Source organism: Bos mutus, chromosome X (assembly GCF_027580195.1).
Source record: "Bos mutus isolate GX-2022 chromosome X, NWIPB_WYAK_1.1, whole genome shotgun sequence".
Taxonomy (NCBI): Eukaryota; Metazoa; Chordata; class Mammalia; order Artiodactyla; family Bovidae; genus Bos; species Bos mutus.
Genome location: NC_091646.1, coordinates 71030072 through 71046992, shown reverse-complemented (window position 1 = coordinate 71046992; position 16921 = coordinate 71030072). Strand labels below are relative to the sequence as shown.

Sequence of the window (16921 nt, the reverse complement as noted above, 5' to 3'; positions counted from 1 at the left end):
TGTTACCTAAGCAACTCCTCTTTCTTGGCCTCAGCTTCCTCTCTGAAAGGAAGACTGATACAGGCAACACTCTGTAGAAATGCTAAAAAGGATATTGTAGATTGTGGAGGGGAGAGGATTAATTGAAGAAATGGCCAAGGCTCAGCCTTGTTTTAAACCTTGCCTCATGATGTGTCCTGTGCTCTCCTCTCCAATCCTTTGCCTTCAGAGGCTTCCTTTGAGCATTGTGAGCCCTGCCCCAGCAAGATCACCCTAAGACTTGCTTAGACTGTCTGATGAGGCCCTCAGAGCTGGTATCTCACTGGCTGAAGGGGAGCAGACCAGCTGTGTAACCATAGGAGCTGAATTTCTTTTTTTTTTTAATATAAATTTATTTTAATTGGAGGCTAATTACTTTACAATATTGTATTGGTTTTGCCATACATCAACATGAATCCGCCACGTTTCTAACATGCCAATCTGCTTGGTTCTCAGGATAGCCTGGGCACGGTTGAGCGGACTCAGGATTCTGAAGGCTCCTTCAAACTGGAGGATCCCACAGAGGTGACCCCAGGATTGAGCTTCTTTAACCCTGTCTGTGCCACTCCCAACAGCAAGGTAGGTGGGCTAAAAGCCAGGTGTTTCCAAATGTATCAGTGTCCATCTCTGCTTTAGCACTGACAGAGAGCTGTGGGGTAGGGAAGGGAAATAAAGCTTGCTGAGAGTTGGGCATCGGCTAGACCCTGTTTTCTTCAACAGAGCAATTTTGGGGGTCACCTGTGGGAGTGTGCTAAAATTTGTAGTGGCTAGGCTGTGCTGAGCCTCTGAACCCAGCCCAGATCTAGTCACAGCTATCTCTGTCCTTCCTAGATCCTGAAAGAGATGAGTGACGAGGAGCAGGTACTGTTAAAGAAGACGGCTCCAGCTGCCTCCTCCCTTGGCCTCTCAGAGTCGAAAGATGTAGCAACAGAAACCCAAGGAAATAAAGCTCCGGGGAAGAAAAAGAAACGAGCCCTGGCCAGCAATACCAGCTTCTTCTCTGGCTGTTCCCCCATTGAAGAAGAGGCCCACTGAAGCTGGATTCATCATCTCTGCCCCCGTCTGGCCTGGGTGATGCATTCAGGTTGCAGCCAGAGGGGTTTTGTAATGACTCCTGTTGATTTTGGACTCCTTGCTGTGGAACAAAGGAACAACACATTACTGAAAAAGAGTGTCCAGCACCCCCAGCCCCAGACTACTACTCTCCTCTCCAGAAGGGTGCTGAGCTACCTGCTGAAGAGAGAACGAACTCTCTTCAGAGACCTTCCTGGTGACTCATCAGGAACGAGGCTGAGGCTGTCTTATCTCGAGGTTGTCTCAGCTTAATGGCAGAGCCTGCTCTGTGTTGGAGGCCTGGCACAGATCCTTCACGCCACCTCCAGAATGGGGTTGGGAATCTTTCCTGTCTCTGGATTTCAATGTTTTAACAGCACCCTTAGTTGTCTTTCATGTTGCTGGGAGGTAAATGAAATCTTTTTAAATGTTAATGTTAAGTAAATAAATAAATCTTAGTCCATCTGCTGTTTGGAAGGATTCTTCTGTGCCAGAGGGAGAAATACAATTTCAACCCATGTTCCTCCACCCCTGGGAATTCTATTAAGGAAGCTGGTGCAAGTGCCCAAACCTCACCGCCTTGTAGCAGCACTCTTTCCCCAAGGGGTATGTGGAGCAGCAAGCCATGTTTCTTCATGTTGCTGTTATCTCAGGAAGTTAGAATAATGCTAGCAAGGCCAGTGACCTGAGCTTCACTGGAGAGCCTGCTTGACCTTCAGATTTCGAGGGAAGGAACCACATTTACTAAATTTACTAAGCAAATTTACTAAGCATCTCGTGCTTGCCACAATTTTATCCACTCCTCACAAAAACGTTCAAGGTAAATAGATCTCATTTTGCACATGAGGAGATAGATACAAAGAAGCTGTCACTTCACTGGTCACAGAGTTAGTAATAGAGCTATGACTTGAACCCAGATGTGACACCAAAACTTACATGACCCAAGAACGACAGTGGTGGCCATTAACTAATGCCCCGCAGTCTGACCTGGCATTGGGATGTGGGATGTTACTGCTGCCCAGCCCCCGGACAGCACCCCACTTGCTGCCTGCTTTCTCCTCTGAAAGGGAAGAGGAGGGGCGTGACTGACTCCTCTTGCTGCATTAGGGCTCTCTATCTTTGCTTAAGGCCCTGGTCCTAGGGCCTTTGTATCCCAGCCCCCACTCCCCCCAAAAAAGCTCCCAGAATTCGGCACATGAAAGCCAAGACTCCTCCAGAATCCAACAGAGTCCAAGTAGAAGAAACTGAAGGACAACCTGCCTAGAGCGAGGTGACCCTGCAGCCTTTGCTGGCCTCCTGCCAGCAAGCGGCCCTGCTTCTCTTTGCATTTTAATGCGGAGGGAGCAAGGGAGCCTTTGCCATTGCCAACTGGAGCCTCTGGATACAATGGAAAGGCAGAGAAGGAGGGGGGCCAGCTCTTGGCATAAGAGAGCCAGTCATCTCACTGTTTTCAAATCTAGTGAGTTTGGGGGGAGGGGTAAGCTTATTCCCAGAGAAGGCATTCTTTCCCACCAACACTTTTGGTAAAGTAAAAAAACTAAAAGGTAGAGAGAGAAGGTCAGTCAAAGCCAGCCCCTAGTCCCCAGCCCACCCAGAGGCCCATGCTTTAGGGCTAAGCTGACTCTACAACCTGCTCACCATCCCTCTCCTGCTGATGGTGTGGTGACAGCATCCTTTGTATGTGTTCACCTTCCAAAAGCCGGTGACCCTAACATTATACACTGTTTGAGTGATTCTTGGAAAGAGACTGTAGATGCCTTGGGGTCAAGGCAGCTGGAATGATGCAAATCTCAGCACATCTTAAATGAGCATATCCTTTCTGGGCTGATGGGTGGAAGAGAAGGGCTGCTAGTATCACTCAGGCCCCACTAGGTCCCCAGAAACCCCTGGTCCAGAAACAGGGTGAAACAGGAAGTGGCTTGCAACTCTTCTAGATGCACCACCTTGCAGACGTGGATCCCAAGAGGGAAGGGGAGGCTGATGAATTAAAGCTCTCCTCCCAGGGAGCTTGAGACTGAATGCTAGACTTCCTCACACACATACACACCCTTTTCCAGGGGACTGACTGGGCCCCTGCTCCTTACTGCCAAGTTTCAAAGTTGTGTGGTCACCTCCCCCTAGCTTCCCACCCACCCGTGCCCTCAGCCCTCGCTTCCCTGAGCCAGGACAAAGCCCAAGCACTGACTGAGAGGAGAACAGGAGGAGGGACAGAGGGATGGGGAAAGCTGCACAAAGGAATTCCTCACCCCAAGCCCCCTGACCGGCGGCAGCGGCAGCGGCAGCAGCAGCAGCGAGTAAAGAAGCAGATCTGCTCACCCTCCCCCTTCCTGCTTCCCATCTTCCCACCAACGGGGCACAGACACCACAGGCCACAGAGCAGCTGCAGGCCTTGGGAGAGGACCCACACAGCCTCCGGTAGGTGGCAACAGTGCCACCTGTTTGACTGGTGGGGCTGAGCCAAGGACTGGAAGAGGGAGGAGGCAGACAACTCGGAGAGAAGCTGGGAAGCAGTGCAGAGCACAGAGCGGAGCTGCTGCTGAGAAAAGGTGTGAGGGCTTGGGAAGGCTTGGGGCCACAGGCGGGAGTGGCGGGAGTGGCGGGGAGGAGACCGGCTCCTGCTGGCAGGCAGTGGGCCCAGGGATTGAGCAGCACCCCTGGTCAGCATCCCTGACTGGAGTTTTCTGACTGCTCAGCTCCTGGCCCCATCCTACAGCTCCTGGAGGGAAAGGGGACCCTGGAAGGCAGTGATTGGGGTGCAGGGGCAGGACCTGCGGTACAGATGGAGCCCGAGGCAGGCTCCTAGCACTTGGTGGTCCCACCATGGGAAGAGGCAGGGGACCTCCCTTTGGGTGGGCTTTTTCCTTAGAGGGGTGTCAGGGAGGGGAGAGGTTTCCTCCCCTCAGGCCCTCCCTCAGCTCCAATCCCCTAACTTCCAAGCCCTTCCCCAACTCTCCTTTCCAAAGGCAAGCAGAGGGTGAGAAGGGCTGCTTCAGGAGCAGCCATATCCTCACTCCTTCCAGGGCCCCGGCCACTGTGCACCCCTAAGACTCCACAGCCTCAGGGGAGCCCAGACCACACACACTTTGGGTGTATCGAGGGGCACCGTTACATATTCCAAGTCACCTAGAAACCCATTTCACTACCAGCCACTAGTGCACATGCAAATGCTGACACAAACCCCACACCTTCTCATGTAGACTCACAATCACATGTCCAGCCTTGTGTGGAGATCAGTAAGCCAGTTTGGTCTCAGCTTGACCCCAAAGCACAAGGTCCAGAGATCCCCTGCCCCAAGACAACCACACACCCCCATGCACACCTTTGCCCTGTATCTGTTGTACTTTCACCAAAGTGACCTCAGAGGGTGGGGCCCCTGAAAGGGGAAAGGCGGCGACTTGGTTCCTGGCTGGGGTTGTGGGATGACTGGGCAGGAAGGGACAGGACTGGGGCAAAAGGGCTTCGATTTTCCAGGTGTGTGCTGGCAGGAAAAAAGTTCCTTCAGGAGGTAAGGAGTGACCCAGGCAACTCGTACTCCTCAAGACTTCCCCATGCTGCTGGTGCCCCCTGCCCTCCGGTAGGCAGAAATAGAATCTTTCAGTTCAGGGCTTTGTGATGTCTCCAATCTGTATCCACAGCAACTGACCAACTAGCCACTAGCCAGGCCTCCCTGGGTCCCAGGCCAGGACTGGTGTCTCTGCTTCAGGTTTTTCCTGGTTCCTGTGGTGGAAGCCACACCATGGGGCTGCCTGAAGCTTGGCCAGATTTTCTTCAGCTTGCTAAACCCTGTATGCCCCACCCCAGGCAGTTTTTCCTGAGTCCCCACCCGAGGCAAGCACTCCATCCCCAGATAGGGATGCTGTTAAAAGGGGAGGAGTTGGACAGAGTGGGTGTGTATCCACCTAGAGGCTAGACCTCCTGAGTTTTTCTCTGACTTTCCAGGTGTGCTGTTGAAAGGAAGACCCCGGAAACTGTCCCCTTTGCTCATCTCCTCCTCCAATCTGGCACTTGGAGCCTGCCCTGTAACCTCCGTTGCTGAGCAGTGGCCCAGGCCTCCGCTCCTCCCCCACTGGGCTCCTCACTGGGAGGGAGGCTGGGATCTGCCTTCTGCCAGGGTCTCTGAGAGCCAAGCGTCCCTCCCCCCAGGCCCTTACCATGGCCGAATCCCCTGGCTGCTGCTCTGTCTGGGCCCGCTGCTTCCACTGCCTGTACAGCTGCCACTGGAAGAAATGCCCCAGGGATAGGATGCAAACCAACAAGGTGAAGTACGGATTGGGGGGTGGGTAGGGGTGGAAGTCCAAGGCGGGGACCACTTGGAGGGGGAAAGATATCCAGGTGTGCTCAGAGACAGTGGAGAGGCAGGGATGGGGAAGGGATTTTCTCTCCCCAGGAGGAAAATCCCTTCAAATATGGAAAGAACTGCCTGCAAAGCACAGCAGCCCCACGCCTTGCAGGAAGCCCCCTTGAGCTGCCATCCCCTGGGGACTCTGAGCCAAAGTGGGGATGTGAGCCGCTGTGAGCTTCTCTCTTGCCCCTCTGCAGTGCGAATGCGTCTGGTTTGGCCTGCTCTTCCTCACCTTCCTCCTCTCCCTGGGCTGGCTGTACGTCGTGCTCATCCTTCTCAATGACCTGCACAACTTCAATGAGTGTGTCATGGATCCCCTTCCTCAGCAGACATGTCCATCTACTCCCCACCCTGGGACCCCTGGGTGCTCAGCCCCTACTTTGCCTCTTTGAAAACCCGTCCATGAAGTCTCCCCAGACCTTGGAGCCCCTGACCCCATGAAGGGCTTCCCTTCACTCCCTTCTAGCCTTGGTCCTGGATCCACCCAGCCCAACTCCCCTCGGGCCACTATTACCACCCTTCCCCCACTCGGACACCTCCCTCTCCCCTCCCACAGATTCCTATTCCAGCGCTGGGGGCACTGGATGGACTGGTCCCCGGCATTCCTGCTGGTCATCTCTCTACTGGTCACATACGCATCCCTGCTCTTGGTGGGTGCAGGGACAACTGGCCTAATCTTAGCCCTCCCTTCCTCGCAGCTCTACACTGTCGCTCGCATCCTGGCCACTGAGGGGAGGGTAGAGGGAGGGGTCAGCCTAGGAAACTCACTCAGTGACCCCTCTTGGCACATCATGACTCCAACCACCTCTGCCCCCAGCTCCTGGCCCTGCTCCTGTGGCTCTATGGCCAGCCTCTGTGTCTGCACACCGTCCACAAGGTAGAGTGGGGATGGGCGCAAGTGGGAGAGGGGCACACTGGGCCCGGTGCTTAGCCGGCTCTTCTCTTCCTGGGCACAAGCCCAGGACCCAAAACCCAGTAAATATATGTTGAATGAAAGGAGGACAGTGGATGAGCCAGGAGAAGGGAATGCTCCTGTTTTCATAGAGTGAGGGGCAGCCTAGGCAGCCCAAGTTGACACAAACGTGCCCCTCACCCCTGGTTCCCCAGGTGCTGCTGCTCCTCATCATATTTCTTGTGGCTGCTGGCCTTGTGGGACTGGAGGTCCAATGGCAGGAAGAGTGGCATAGCTTACGTCTGTCACTGCAGGTGAGTGGCTGATATCCAGTGCTTGGGGGGAACCTTCGCCTGTGGCCAACCCCAGGACACAGCGTGCTCCCTGGTGCCCCAAAACTGCAGGAAGCCCTCAACTTCAAAAGTCAGCTCCTAGGACAAGAAGGGGAGAGGTTCTAAGGTTCTAAGTCCTTACCAGCTCTTGTCCACAGGCCACAGCCCCATTCCTTCACATTGGAGCAGCTGCTGGCATCACCCTCCTGGCCTGGCCTGTGGCTGATACCTTCTACCATATCCATCGAAGAGGTGCCAACTCCACCCCCACCCTCCAGTCCCTTTAATGCCCACCAGTGCTTCTGCCTCCTGCTGCTCCATTTCCTATACCTGTGCTGTTTTCTGCCCCGAGGGCCCACCACTGCCCTTTCTTCATGGCCTGTTCCCCACTCCCCACAGGTCCCAAGATCCTGCTACTGCTCCTGTATTTTGGAGCCACCCTGGGCATCTACCTGGCGCCCCTATTCATCTCCTCAGCCTGTATCATGGAACCCAAAGACCTACCACACAAGCCTAAGTTGATAGGACACCGAGGGGCCCCCATGGTGAGTGTGGGGCAGAATGCTGGCCGGGTGGGGAAGGTCTGCTTCTCCAGGCTGCTGCGGCCAGGCCTGTGGGTTCTCAGGCTCCCACCCTTCCCTGCTCCCTCGCCTTTCCCAGCTGGCCCCCGAGAACACCCTGATGTCCCTGCGGAAGACAGCTGAATGTGGAGCTATTGTGTTTGAGACCGACGTGATGGTCAGGTGAGGGAAGCTGGGGCCCCTTCCCCCACCCAAATGACACAGCAGGGGAGCTCCAGAAGTGATGACCAGCCCTGGAGCCTGGTCCTCTGACTCCCCTTGTGCCTTCAGCTCTGATGGGATCCCCTTTCTCATGCATGATGAGCGCCTGACCAGGACCACAGATGTGGCCTCTGTGTTCCCAGACCGAGTCAACAGCCACAGCAGTGACTTCTCCTGGGCTGAACTGAAGAGGCTCAATGCTGGGGCCTGGTTCCTTCAGGTGAGGACAGCCTTCTGCAAGAGACAGCCACGTACAGGGGCACTCTGGGCAGAGTTCATTCATTGATAACCATCTGCTGAGCCCTGTACTGGGCAATAGGTATGCAGTCTCTGCCCTCAGGTCATTCCTTCCTAGTAATGCTATCAGAATAGGAAACCTCAAGTGAGAACAAGGTCTGCACTGGGTAGAGAGGAGAGAGAGGTCACTGTTGGGCAGGGGCAGTGTGGGAGAGGATCAAGAGTGGGTTCACAGAAGAGGATGCCTGAGCAGCATATGAAGTGAGGGTAGTTTTTAAGATGGGCAAGGCAGGGAACGAGAATTCTGGTTAGAGGGAAGAATGTGGGTAAAGCCCAGAAATATGAAGAAGTGTTTTCAGGGAATGAAGAGTGGCTCAGTAGAAATTTTCTGGCAGTTCAGTGGTTAGGACTCAGCACTTTCACTACCTTGGGCTTGGGTTCAATTCCTGGTTGGAGAACTAAGATCCCCCAAGCTGTGCCGTGTGGGAAAAAAAAAAAAAAACAAAACAGAAGACAATGAAAAAGTGGCTCAGTGGAAGTGGGAGATAAAGATGCATGGGAGTCATGGGAGCTGAGGCTGGCTGGGGCCTGGGGGAGCAGAGTCTTGGTCTCTGGTGGGCTTTGAATGCCAGGCCAGGAAGTATGGACTTCAATCCTGCAGATGATGGAAAATATTTCAAAGGATACTTAATTTGTTTAACTCCCCTTTTCTTGATTACCAAAGTAATACAAGTTCCTTGTTAAAAAAAAGAAAGTAAAACATCAGAGAAACAACCTAAAATTGAAAAATCTCCCGTAATCCAACCCTTCAGCTGGGTACGTATTCTGAGTGATGAAGACACATCTGATTGCCTAAGAGTAAGGGATGTCTGAGTTTGAATCATGGCTTAACCACTTCCTGGCTGTGTGAGCCTGGGCAACATTCTTTAGCGTCTCTGTTCTTCATTTTCCTCATCTATAAAATGGGAGTAACAACAGTACTTACCTCGTAGGATTGTCAGGAGGACTAAATAAATTAATACACATAAAGCACTTCTAATACTGCCTGCTGCTGCTGCTAAGTCGCTTCAGTCGTGTCCAACTCTGTGCAACCCCATAGACGGCAGCCCACCAGGCTCCCCCATCCCTGGGATTCTCCAGACAAGAACACTGGAGTGGGTTGCCATTTCCTTCTCCAATGGCCTAGCACATAGTAAATATTTAATGTGTTGATAGCTCACTTTTTCCATGTCAGTGATCACGAGGCAAGGTCATTTGTTGATTTCAAGCGGAGGAAAAGAGAGTGGCAGAGGTTTGGAATAGCCAACAGGAGGAATGGGAGAGGGAGCAAATCAAGAGCAAGTAAAAGGATGGCTAAGTGGCACAGAGAACACAAAACAGGACCACAGGGCCAACAGCCCACGTGATATTCTCTGCCCCCCAATTCCAGTGGATGGAGGAGGTAGACAATTGTAGAATTCAGTCAGAGTTTAGGATTTGTGGGGCACATGGGGCAGGAAAGGAGTTGAGGGGGTTGTTGAAAAGTAGTTTAAGCTGAGGATGGACCATGGGTAGGGGATGTAGGTGTGGCTAGAAAGGGGCTGATGGACTGGGAGGAAACCAAGGGGTCAAGATCCCAGAGGTCTCCATGAGACCAAGAGAAAGTGTAGTGAGAGTGAGGAAGTTAGGAAACCTGGAGGGTAGGAGGTTGGGGTCAGAGTAAGATGTCAGAGGGTCTAGAAAAGGCCACAGTTTGGAAAAAGGAAAAACCCTGACTCAACAGAGGGCCAAAGCTGTTCACCAAGTGGGGGAAACGAGTAAAGATAATGAGGATGGCGGCACAGCCTGGAGGCTTCTTCTGGTCTTGAAATAATTTTCTTCTTCTTATAGAGGCAACCTTTCTGGGGGGCTAAGCAACTGTCAGGCCATGATCGAGAAGATGCTGAGAGTCAAACAGTGCCATCCTTGGAAGAGATACTGAAGGAAGCTGAAGGCCTCAACCTTTCTATCATATTTGACCTGCGCTGCCCCCCAGAAAACCACACATATCATGACAGTTTTGTCAACCAGACATTGGAGACTGTGCTGAGTTCAGGAGTGCCCCAAACCATGGTGATATTGTCAGGACCCCAAGTGCCCCCTCTTGCCCCTCTCCCCTGCCTTCCCTAGACCATGACAATAATGTTGAGGCATCCCCCCTCCCCAGGGCCCTGCCCCAGCTCACGTACCCCATCTGTGGTCATACATCTTTGCCCCTGCTGCCACCTCCAGACCCAGGCCTTCTCCAGTTTCATGCCCACCTACCCTGAACCACAGGTCCTTTGGCTACCGGATGAAGATCGGGCTTATGTCCAAGAAAGAGCCCCCCAAATGCGCCAGATATACGGACATCTGGAAGGCCATGGCACTGAGAGTCCGCAGTTTCTCAACCTCCCCTATCAAGACCTGCCACTGTTGGATATCAAGTGAGTGCCAGAGGAAAGGAGCCGAGGGGATCACGTGAGGCTTAATGGTATAGAAGAGCCAAGGCTGGGAGGGCAAAGGCCATTCATTCACTTGCTCATACAACACATATTTATTGAACACCTACTGTGTGTCAGGCTCTATTTATTGCAGGTTTGGGGCATGGGAGAGACAGATAATAAACCACTGCACAAAACATATGCATGTTGGAGAGTGATAAGTGACATGAAGACAAAAATTTAGGAATGGGGTAGAGATTGGGAGAGAGGGGAGAAGGTCACAGTAGGAAGAGTGGTGAAAGAGGTGGTGTCTGGGCTGAGACCTGACAAGTCACAAGGAGGTGACAATGGGAAGAGCTGCAGAACAGCAGGAACAGCAGCCTCATGAGCAACGGGTAGCAAACCAGGTAGGACTTTGTTGGCCACCAGGATTTTAGCTTTCATTTTATACCAGAGAGAGGGTGGATCCAGGGGAGAGAGGCAAGGGAGTCCCATATGTGAGTGGATGCAACCAGAAAACATAATAGGCTTCAAAACCTGTAGTCACCAAGCTCTCTTATAATATCCTTGTGGTTAGATAGGGAAAAAATGTGAACTGAATGATGGCCCAGTTATCATATTAAGTATTTCAAGGACCTTTCCCCAAGCTGTCACCATGGGAGGAGACAGGATATCAGGTTAAGACTCCCCTTAGTCTTGTCCTGATCAACATTGACTGCTGATCATGTTTCCAGAAGGCATGAATTGGTAATGAAAAAGGTGATGGGAAAATGGAGGCCCTAGAAGATCTAAGCATTCTAAGGTGCCAGGTCAAAAGTACCAAGATAAAATGCAATGGAGATGCATGTAAAGACCCATGCCCAGGGTCCAGAGGAAGCTCAATTGCACAAAAATAAGAGAGGGAGACACTGGCATCAGCAGGAACATGTGTGCAAAAGACCAGGACTTTGATTGTACACTGTGCACAATGAATGAGTCAGTCACTTGACATTGCCAAAAACTAACCTGACCCTGGGCTGCCTTCACATGGACGTAGCGCCCAGAAGGCAGGAGGAGTTTTGCTCTCCTCCAAGCTAGTCCCAGCCCACCCAGGCTATCACGTTCAGATGCAGGCTCCATACTTCAAAAGGAACATTGGTAAATGGGAGTAAGATCAGATTAGAGAGGTTTGTATGGTGAAAGGAACGATAACCCAGGTCCCTGATTGAAGCAACTGGGGTGGTTGGGCCTGGAGAAAAGACGACTCAGGGGAATGTGGTCACACTGTCCCTCAGACCTCTTAAGGGATGGCATGGGACAAAGAGGAGAGACACATTTGTGTGACCCCAGGCAGCAAAACTAGGACCCATGGGTGAAATCCACTGGGAGACAGAGCAGGTAGGGGTCTGCTATCCAAAGGCAGAAGTGATGGCTCTGGAGCAGGGACACTGTGGATTCAAACACGGAGAGGGGCTGTTTCCCTCCTGTGCCTGGAGCCTCGAGGTTCTGAATGTTCCCTATTTCTTCCCCGCCTGCACAGGGCACTGCACCATGATAATGTCTCGGTGAACCTATTTGTAGTGAACAAGCCCTGGCTCTTCTCCCTACTCTGGTGTGCAGGGGTGGATTCAGTCACCACCAACGACTGCCAGCTGCTGCAGCAGATGCGCTACCCTGTCTGGCTTATTGTAAGAGCTCAGGGACTGTCACTCCTCCTCCTCTTTTCCTATCCCTGCTTCTCCTTAACCCTGTTCCCCTCTTCCTTACTTATTTCCCCCTATACACCCCCTGGATCTGTATATGGGTGGCTCTGGCCACTGACAGGGACCTTTTTCTTTTCTCACAGCCCGCTCGAACCTACCTGATAATATGGATCATTACCAATTGTGTCTCCCTCCTGCTGCTTTTGTGGACTTTCCTCCTACAACAGTGAGTCCTTTGCGCCTCAGCTTTCTGGGTCTTCATTTTCCCTAGGGTCCTGGTGATGGGGCATATTCAGACTCATTGACGCTGCCTAGGGCTTGGGGTTTGGACCCTTGGAGATTCTTAAACCCTTCCTTTATACGTCTAATTGGCTTGAACCTGGGAAAGTCAGTTAGGGGGAACTCAGGGTCAAAAGGTTCTGCTTGACACTGGCTGAACTCACAATGCGAAGCTTTTCTCCCCATAGGAGGTGTGCTAAGGAGAGACAGAGAACTGGTAAGAGCTGTTTCCCCTTACCTCATTTTTCTCCTCCTCTAGCCTTCCCCTTACTCACTCCCTATGTGTTCCCTCTTACCTCTCCAGGGCTAGAAACAGCAGTGCTGCTGACCAGGATCAACAATTTCATAAGGGAGTGAATGCCCTGTCTTAGCCCCCCACCAGCCAAAATCAGAGGCCTGTTTGCATTGGCCAACAGCAAGGAAGAGAGGGTGGCTGAGGTGGAAAGTTGCTGGGGCTGGCGTGGGGTGAACTTTGCCAGCAGGAGGTGTCCCCCTTGGGATTTTGACCTGAGGTGGTCAGAAAGACCGAGTCACAAGAAGTTTGTCCCCAAATGAAACTTAACAGAGGAAGAGACAAAGAGATTCCCAAGAGAATGTTTCAGATCTACGCGCAGGTATTCTTGTGTACAAGGCACAGGGTATCAGGTATGGGACAGCTCAGAACTGTGACTGAAGGAGATGACAAAACGGCCTTTCCCAGAGAACTGTAAGATGATGGAGACGTCGACCTGGCTCCATTCACTGTCTCTCTTGACATATGCAATTTATCTGATTTCCTGCCTAGAGACTAGGGGCTAAAGAACCCATCTAGCCATGTAATTCTGTGCCTGCAAGTGGCTTTTTCTTGTGCACAGTCTTTTTTTCAAGACACACTGGTTCTTGACTCTTGTCGGTTAATCTGTTATTCAATGAATTTAATGCCCCTTTGGCACAGTCTAACCTTTTCGGTGCTGGCGCTGGGTGGAGGATGCACCTTGCATCTCGAGTTGTATGTGACATGACACTGAGGGGTCATCATGAGGAGAATCGAGGGTTGGCGGTGGCAAGTGGACTACCTGGGGCAATGAAGGGCTGCAAATGGTCAGCAGGAGCACCACCGCCACAGGGGACATTCCCGGTGGCCCAAGCGCGCTGTGCAGTGTTGCGCTGGAGCTCCACCTTGTGGTCACCTGCCCCAAAAGGAGGGCCGCGCCCGTCGTCACCTGTGAAGTATTAGCTGGATGCCACCTGTTTCTCGTGCCCGTTGGGGACCTGTGTTCTTGACTCCGGACCCCAAGGGCATGATCCGATTTCCACAAGTTCTTGCTTCTCCGGGTTGTGCTTAGGGTCTGGTTGCCCGACCCACCTTCCCCCCGAGGAGCGAGTTCCCCAGTGTGTTTGCTGCTTGTGAGTCCCTGGACTAAACAATTTACATGACCGGCGCGGAGCTGGCCTACGATAATGTGACTGATAGAAGTGGGGGAGGGGCTAAGGAAAACACAAGGACAGGAGAGGGCTCTGGCTGCCTCTTTAGTCCCCCACCGCACCCACATTCGCCCCGGTTCGTTTCTCCACGCCCCGGTTCATTTCTCTACACGAAGGGAAATCGAACTAAGGGTCTGACGAGGTTAGGAGGTTCGGTTCTCAATTATTCCTCTCCCTGGGACCAGGGGTGGCACTGGCACCTAGGGACAAGACCATCCCTGGTGGCAGGGCAGGCAGCCCAGAGAACTACAATTCCCAGGATGGCCCTGGCCACTTCCGTTCTCGGGATGGGTCGACCGAAGTGAGTTTGAATTTGTGCTCCCGCCCCCTTCTCCTCCCGGACCCTGCGCTTTCCCTTCTCGCCGCCCCGCCCCCGCCATGCACACAGAGGTACATACAGACACAGGCCGCCGCCGTCCACGTCAACATACCTGGCCTGCAGCTGGCGCGATGGGCGGGGGCACCGGCGTGCGACCGACTGGGAGGCCGGAGGAGCCCCAGTAGCCCACGCCGCGGCAGCTGCCTGGTCCGTCTTCTCGGGGGTCCACGCCGCCTGGGACCTCCTCTTCCACACACTACCTTTTCAAGCTGCAATTCCGTAGTTTTCCCCGTTCCGGATCCCGCCCCTCAGACCGACTGCCAGCCTCAGCTCTGGGGCGCCGAGGTACCGGCACCCAGGTACCGCCGGGCTCTCACCTCTCAGCTCGGACCTCCCTCTCCCGTCCCCATCCCTACTTTTCTGTCCCCTCCCAGACGCCCAGCCCCGCAGCCTCTTCCTCCCCTTACCACCTGCAGAGTCTCCAAACCCCTCAGCCTCCACTTCTCAGCTCCCAGTCTCAGCTGCAGTCCTCTAACCTCAGATTCTAGACTCCGGGCCCGGCAGGAATGCCCCATAGCCCTTGCTCCAAGCCTCTAGCCTTGAGTACTCAGCCCTGTGCCTGACACTGCCCATGCTTCCTCTCTTCCCAGCAGGATTAGACTCTTCTATAGGGTCCTGAACTGGAGACTGAGACTGACAAAAACTTGCGGGTGGAGGGCCAAGGGGAGCTGCTCCTTGGGGTTCCAATGCAGTTGCTCTCTTTATTTTTAGCTGCTGACTCATAGCTTCTGGCACTAGGGTTTGGGGCTAACAGGCTGGGCTAGGGGGCTATTAATAGAGCTGAGGCACAGCCCCGACCCAGTTCAGTTTAGAAGCACCGGGAGTAAGGAGCCCTCCCTTGGATTCTCTGGAATTGTTGTGGACTAGGGTAGTGGCTGGACTAGGACTTCTCTGGCTGCCAGTACCTCAGCCTGGTATCTCTACCTCGGAACTCTTGAGGAAAAGCCCCTGACAAAACTCGGGGCACAGCTCTCTCCTAAGTTTGCCATGGCTTGGGGCTCTGCCACAGTGAAGCTCCTGCTGCACTGAGTGAACAGATGACTTCCAAGTGCAGGGATTATTGTGCCCACAGCTTTGGCCTGCTTGGACCTACTCCTGGGCCAGAATGCTAGGTTACTAGGAGTGATAGCTGTGGATTTGTTTCCCAGAGGCCCTCATGATGATGGGATACTACAGCATGGTCCTAACAGAGAGAGCACAGAGCTGACAGAATTTGGTAGCTCCAAACCAGACACAGGACTAGCAAGCTGTCAAATTCTGTGTTACCACTCTCCCGTTCTTTTTGTTTCTTTCCCTCTTGTTGTGCTCTGTGCCTGCTCACAGGTGTCAACATATCTCAGGATCTCTCTCTACTCCATGCTGCTGCTGCTGCTGCTGCTAAGTTGCTTCAGTCGTGTCCAACTCTGTGTGACCCCATAGACAGCAGCCCACTAGGCTCCTCTGTCCCTGGGATTCTCCAGCCAAGAATACTGGAGTAGGTTGCCATTTCCTTCTCCAATGCATGAAAGTGAAAAGTGAAAGTGAAGTTGCTCAGTCGTGTCTGACTCTTCGCGATCCCATGGACTGCAGCCTACCAGGCTCCTCCGTCCATGGGATTTTCCAGGCAAGATTACTGGAGTGGGGTGCCATTGCCTTCTCCGCTCTACTCCATGGAGAAATCTAATTGAGGAAAGCCACTGAGAAACTCCTATAGGACCTTTTTATCTTAATGGGTGGAAGTAGGATTTTCCTAATCCATTCATTGGGGATGGTGGGGAAATCTTGATACCTTAGTGAACTAATCATCAAAATTATTCCACCCCATGCCCAATGTGCTAGAATTCCCATCCACCGAGAATGCACACTCATAACAATTCCCCTTACTTGCAAAGCAGAAACTTCCCAGTTTCAGCAAACCCAATCTCTGGCTCCCAGGTGAAAAGCCCCAAGGGCTTTGGGGCAAGAGTGGTTATTTCTTCACACAAAAAGACTGGGGTCACCCAATGGAGCTGTACTTTCAAGAATGAGCCCAGATTATCATACAGTAGCGGGCCACACCACCCTCATCCTGTCAGTTTGCTGAGGGAGCTGGAGAGACCTTGGATGGAAGTCAGAAATAGTCACTCTCCTCCCAAATCCTGTATCAGGTTCCTCGGTGGCTTCAGTCTCATTATCAGTTCAGTTCAGTCACTCAGTCGTGTCTGACTCTTTGCAGCCCATAGACTGCAGCACGCTAGGCCTCTCTGTCCATCACCAACTCCCAGAGTTTACTCAAACTCATGTCCATTGAGTTGGTGATGCCATCCAACCATCTCATCCTCTGTCATCCCCTCCTCCTCCCGCCTTCAATCTTTCCCAGCATCAGGGTCTTTTCAAAAGAGGCAACTCTTTGTATCAGGTGGCCAAAGTACTGGAGTTTCAGCTTCAGCATCAGACCTTCCAATGAATATTCAGGACTGATTTACTTTAGGATGGACTGGTTGGATCTCCATGCAGTCCAAGGGACTCTCAAGAATCTTCTCCAATAACACACTTCAAAAGCATCAATTCTTCAGTGCTCAGTTTTCTTTATAGCCCAACTCTCACATCCATACATGACTACTGGAAAAACCATAGCTTTGACTAGGTGGACCTTTGTTGGCAGAGTAATGTCTCTGCTTTTTAATATGCTGTCTAGCTCGGTTATAACTTTTCTGCCAAGGAGCAAGCGTCTTTTAATTTCATGGCTTCAGTCACCATCTGCAGTGATTTTGGAGCCCCCAAAAATAAAGTATCTCACCATTTCCACTGTTTCCCCATCTATTTGCCATGAAGTGATGGGACCAGATGCCATGATCTTAGTTTTCTGAATGCTGAGTTTTAAGCCAACTTTTTCACTCTCCTCTTTCACTTTCATCAGGCAGCCCATTTGCCTAACAATCTCAATCGCCTGCAGGGGCAGTTGTTTTCCACCTGTAGGGGGCGCCTGTCTCCCTGAGGTCTCAGGCTGGAGGTCTAGCAGTTGGGAGGGGGTTCCAAGTGTCAAAGCATCTCAGGGTTGC

General features: G+C 52.5%; 2 protein-coding genes and 1 long non-coding RNA gene across 7 annotated transcripts in view; 2 read left to right on the top strand and 1 right to left on the bottom strand.

The window, feature by feature from the left end:
- KIF4A (kinesin family member 4A) overlaps nt 1–1053 on the top strand; it is a 128972-nt gene extending 127919 nt beyond the window's left edge. For both annotated transcript variants that reach the window (XM_070365760.1, XM_005900836.3), the window contains exons 30-31: nt 475–597; nt 850–1053. In XM_070365760.1, the coding sequence (XP_070221861.1) occupies nt 475–597; nt 850–1053 (327 nt within the window). The remainder of the gene's footprint in view (nt 1–474; nt 598–849) is intronic.
- LOC138986367 (uncharacterized) lies at nt 383–14578 on the bottom strand. 4 transcript variants are annotated; one of them, XR_011463199.1, is made up of 4 exons: nt 13954–14578; nt 6507–6736; nt 5223–5288; nt 383–1153 (listed from the first exon to the last, which is right to left on the bottom strand). It is a non-coding gene; the product is annotated as an uncharacterized lncRNA (long non-coding RNA). The 4 variants fall into 4 exon arrangements; XR_011463198.1 differs by having other exon boundaries at nt 388–1153; nt 6606–6736; XR_011463197.1 differs by lacking the exon at nt 5223–5288 and having other exon boundaries at nt 389–1153.
- On the top strand, nt 5224–12488 carry GDPD2 (glycerophosphodiester phosphodiesterase domain containing 2). The gene is made up of 15 exons (XM_070365761.1): nt 5224–5328; nt 5611–5714; nt 5970–6063; nt 6231–6290; nt 6521–6619; nt 6796–6889; nt 7037–7182; nt 7298–7380; nt 7489–7639; nt 9526–9747; nt 9952–10100; nt 11617–11764; nt 11923–12005; nt 12247–12275; nt 12363–12488. Exons 1-15 carry the CDS (start codon nt 5224–5226, stop codon nt 12413–12415), a joined length of 1620 nt encoding a protein of 539 aa, XP_070221862.1. The 3' UTR covers nt 12416–12488.
- Nucleotides 14579–16921: the final 2343 nt, after the last annotated feature.

What these genes read in the sequence shown, in the direction of transcription:
- GDPD2 (XM_070365761.1), top strand. Translation starts at nt 5,224, where the DNA reads ATGGCCGAATCCCCTGGCTGCTGCTCTGTCTGGGCCCGCTGCTTCCAC. An exon ending in GACACCGAGGGGCCCCCATG is followed by an intron (nt 7,183 to 7,297) that starts GTGAGTGTGGGG and finishes CGCCTTTCCCAG; the next exon opens with CTGGCCCCCGAGAACACCCT. An exon ending in TGGACTTTCCTCCTACAACA is followed by an intron (nt 12,006 to 12,246) that starts GTGAGTCCTTTG and finishes TTCTCCCCATAG; the next exon opens with GAGGTGTGCTAAGGAGAGAC.